Source organism: Pinus tabuliformis, chromosome 1_2 (assembly GCF_031772625.1).
Source record: "Pinus tabuliformis cultivar Carrire ecotype Pingquan chromosome 1_2, CPIR1, whole genome shotgun sequence".
In the NCBI taxonomy this organism is placed as follows: Eukaryota; Viridiplantae; Streptophyta; class Pinopsida; order Pinales; family Pinaceae; genus Pinus; species Pinus tabuliformis.
Window position 1 is genome coordinate 416,673,126 of NC_142298.1, and position 4,608 is coordinate 416,677,733.

A 4,608-nucleotide genomic window follows, 5' to 3' on the forward strand; every position below is an offset into this window, starting at 1 on the left:
TCGATGTATAATGTATTGTAACCCACGCAGCAGCGTGAAGAAAAGTTTTTCTTTGCAAAGGAGAGGCAGGCGAAGTTTTTCTTTGCAAAGGAGGGGCAGGCGCCCATGTAAGAACTGTATTGTAATGCACAACAGTGCAATGTAAAGAAGGAGCACGCAGCAGCAGTGAATGAAACAAGTAGTAAATGTAAATGTAAATTTTTTTTTAAAACAGTGAATGTAAAAGAGATCTTTACACACAGCAGTGTAAAATCTCAGGAAAAGACATAGTAATTCCTTTTGTTAAATGTTCTTGGTGAATCCCTCTGAGAGAGAGGAAGAAGTTTGTAACAGCAGTTGTTTTTATTAATGAATAGAAATTTGTCTGTGTGTGAAATCTTTGTCTGGTCAAAGAAATTTTAGAGATTCCTTGCGAAATTTGAAAGCTTCCTTGCGCTAAGCAAAACAGAGCATTATCTCTGTGTCCAGTTTATGTTGTTTTTGGGATTTTGACAGAAAAATCCCCAACATAACGTTAATGCCTCTTTTTTTACAAATAATGTCACAAATAAATAAGAAATGAATACTAAGTAATATATTGGTTTTTCATTCTGTTTATTAAGTATCATGTTTCGTTTTCCATGTTGTTAATTGAAGAGCACTTTAATTTTATCATTAAAAAAAAATGGAAAAATAATGAAGTTAGCCATTACTGCTGAACCTATTCATTACGGCATAGGACTCATTCCCTGGTTCTTCAACTAACTTTCACAAAAACGGATCTTGAGTTACAAGAGACGTATGGAGTTACTACTATATCTGATTTTCTTTGCTTGCTTACATACATGAAGGGAGTTTTAGCCGTTTCCAGTTGTCAAAATTTCCCATATCCACAGAAAATAAACAAAACACAATATATTCATTCCGGTCTATACAAATTACAAACAGCTGGCACATAAAAACCCGCCATAAACCCTTTATCATCTATATAGCACTTGATACACTACATATCCTTCAAGTATTTCAGGTTCTTTTATAAACTGTCACACCTCCTAAAACGACAGAAACTATTAAATTCCCGGTCGCTGAAACTAAACCTTCAGCTCTTGGACTCGGGCTGCCATTCAAGTTTCATTTCCAAGAAACCAGATTTAACGTGAGCGAGCTTCAAGGACACGTCCTGAACTAATCGACCATCATTTTGCTGGACTATCCAACTATCTCTAGCGAGGTGGTTATTACTGGATTGAGCCACTACTTTCTTTCCATCGGTCTTCTCTCGAATAAGAGGCTTTAGGTCAATTTTAGCTTCTCCAAGGAAGTCCTTTCGTTTCCATTTCGGTGCTTTATCCTCATCAAACACTTCCTGCAAAATCCAAACCAAGGATTCCTTCACATCGTCACAAATGGAAGGGCTAAAATTTGCTTGACAAAATATAGTTAGATTTGAAGAGGATACCATAATGAGAAAGCGGTGATCAGGATAAGAAACATTAGTGAATGTAAATACTTCTTCCCAAACTGGATTAAGTGTCCTTTTTTTCACTCGCGTACTCCGAATCTGTAAACGGGAACACGAAAATGAGCTTGTGGTTAGACGTATTAAAAAGCCAAAACCCTTCTCATCCAGAAAATATTACAACAGAACATTGTGCGTGAATGCTGAATTAAAGTTACTCGTAATGCTAAGATGAAAAGTTGTCGCTTAACCTCTTCACCCAACGTGATCACAACGTAAGGATCACTACTCATTACGAAGTGATCCTTAATTACTAAACTCGACCCCTTTATTACATGCACTGTGAGCTCGCCCATCTCTGCTCTGCAGGTTACACAAAACACACAAACAATAAGAAGTGAGAGCGCTCACATTGCAGAGACTCAAAGAAATGACTGTATATAATGGGCACCTGGCACACCACGGAGACCAATACAACTTTCAATGTTTTGCAGTCTCAATCCGCGAACCTAAAAAGCAGAAAGAATATAGGATGTGGCCGAATAGGTGAATTTAATAATGGAGTATCGTACTATAAAGCAGAGAGGAATAGAATAAAACTTTGTGTGGCGTTCGGTACAACGTTTTTAATAGATAGAACTATCTGAAAATTATTAAAATAATACAGAAGTTAAATTAGGGTTAGACTAGATTCCTAGCGTTTTATGTGGACAGCATATTCCCTTCGTAGAGATATCTTAGAATCTTTGGATCTTTATGTGCAGACCATATTTCTTTCCTACGTAATCTGTTTCTTGGGACTAATTACGTAAGGCCGGCTAAAGCGATTTGGTAGATATGTCGTCATTGTCAACTCAATGGTTGGCCATTCTATCGGGATTCATGCCTTACTTTACACAATGTATAGTAGTTTACAAAAGTTTATAATGCTTTGTATTCATAGTATTTATTAAATATTCATATTAAAATAATATATACTTAAACTATTTACTTACATATATATATAAATAAATAATAATAACAATAAATATAATATATAGATATTATATTTATATTTGTATTTATATTTATATTTTATTTTATTTTAAATATTTAGTTGATATATATTTAAAATAAACTTTAATTATATTTATGACAATAAGTAATATCCATCAAAATTAAGTATGTTTTCTTAGTAAGAAATTGTATATATAAAATGATGGGTTTTTGTATTTAGGACTAAATTAAGTACTCAGGCACTTTTTGCCAAATCAATTTATTTATGAATTCAAAGATAATAAGTTTATGAAATTAGGAAAAAAGAATGATGGTAATGTAAATAATTAAGAATTTAAATATATATTGATCCTTAAAGTTACATATATCTTTAGAACTAAATAGTATGTCCTTGTTAAACTGTAAAAATGGTATAGATCTATTGCCTTGTCATTGAATAGTATTAAGGCTTCTATTAAGCATACACATACAAAAAGAGACCCATCATAGGGAACATCCATAGTTCTATTAGAGTAGCCTAGGGCATGTGTTGATGCCATATATGTGTATACAATACTCTAGTATACAACTTAACATAATAGGCCATTGTAATTGGCCACTTATACACTCCTAATTTAAGGGTTTTAAATCTAGTTAGGTGTGATACTTCTTTTTGACGGTTTTGTTTTACACATTTCCTCTCTATTTTCAACAAGAACAATTCATCACATTTACTTTATTCAAGAGAAATTCTAGTAAATTAACCCGATATAGTCTTTCTAAATATAAAATATCAATTAATAAGATTATAAGCATGTGTGTGTATGTGTGTGTGCATGTGTGATAATGTTAATGATAAACATGTGTGTATGTGTGTGTTTGTCTTGGAAAAGCGACAAGAAGATCCTAATTTAATTTTTTCCTTAAGTTAAATTAGGAATTAAATTCGAATTCTAATTCTCATAACAACTTGTAATAACTAACAAGTTAATTTGACTTAGTTGGGAGTCTTTCTGGAGTCATATAGAGTGGTTCCTAAATTTTAGGGGCCCACGTTGAGTTATTTTGAGTTGTAATTATTTAATTTAGTTTAACTAAGTAAAATTCAGTAAAAACTAGTTCCAAATGATGGAGGAATTATAACCTGAAATAGTGGGGTGTAACAACACTACTTAACGATAATGAAGATTCAACTAAAGATTCACTCATAATTAACTCATGCATGTCAGATCATAGAAAGAACCACTTGAGATTAGAGTTCATGGAAAATATAATATTAGTTGTATAATCATCCTAATTGTATAGGTGGTGCAGAGGAAGACCTATGATGGACACAGAGGCTTCACTATGGAGCAATATCGTAGCACGTGGGTTCATATTTTGGGATATTTATTGACGAAAAAATGACATAATATATTGGGGGATATATAGAGGGTAGAGGGTTTTTATATTGTTAGGTATAAAAAAATTGAGCCCAAAGTTAATCAAAAAATATACAGGGGCATAAAAAATGTTAATGAAAAAATGGATATCTATAATATCTAGTGAAAGTAGGGGTTTTTAAATTGGGAAGGTGTATTAGGTTCGCATTGGTAAGGGGTTAAATAATGTGATTTTTAGAGGTATTTTCCAATATGTAGTCAAATTAAGGGTATTGTTTAATATGGTATCAACACACGTGATATGTTAGTGGTTCATTGTGTGAAGCCCCCGTGATGATGGATTACGCAGTTATCGATGAGGAATTTCCAAATTAAATATGGGCTAATTACCAAGGAAACTATGCAAGGAAATAGGAGCTTGGTAGGCAACAAATTTGGCTAAGTATTGGCTTGACATGGTTTTTGAAGGGGTGAGACATATTGAGACAATGTAGAGGTTTCTCAGGCTTGAGTAGAGTAGAGTAGATTCAAGTCAATTGTTTTAGCATATTACAATCTGTAGTCTAATATATAAGGAATTTCTAATATATATATATATATATATATATATTTCCGAGGAAAAAATAAACTTTTTTATAAGAAATAAAAAAGTTACAAGCATATGAGTTAACATTCCAGAACTTTCAGTGATATTGAGACCTACATCAGTCCCAAAAAAGGGAGAAATAGACTCCTCTGTGTATCACCAAAACAAACTGAAAGAAAAGCTTTTTTCTCGCCTGCTAACAGCGTTGTAGCGTTGCTTATCATAGA

At 32.8% G+C, this 4,608-nt stretch overlaps 1 protein-coding gene across 1 annotated transcript; it reads right to left on the reverse strand.

The window, feature by feature from the left end:
* Positions 1-879: 879 nt before the first annotated feature.
* On the reverse strand, positions 880-1,854 carry LOC149206127 (protein C2-DOMAIN ABA-RELATED 10-like). Its single transcript, XM_089393640.1, has 3 exons — positions 1,690-1,854; positions 1,439-1,540; positions 880-1,345 (listed from the first exon to the last, which is right to left on the reverse strand). Exons 1-3 carry the CDS (start codon positions 1,792-1,794, stop codon positions 1,079-1,081), a joined length of 474 nt encoding a protein of 157 aa, XP_089249766.1. The 5' UTR covers positions 1,795-1,854; the 3' UTR covers positions 880-1,078.
* Positions 1,855-4,608: the final 2,754 nt, after the last annotated feature.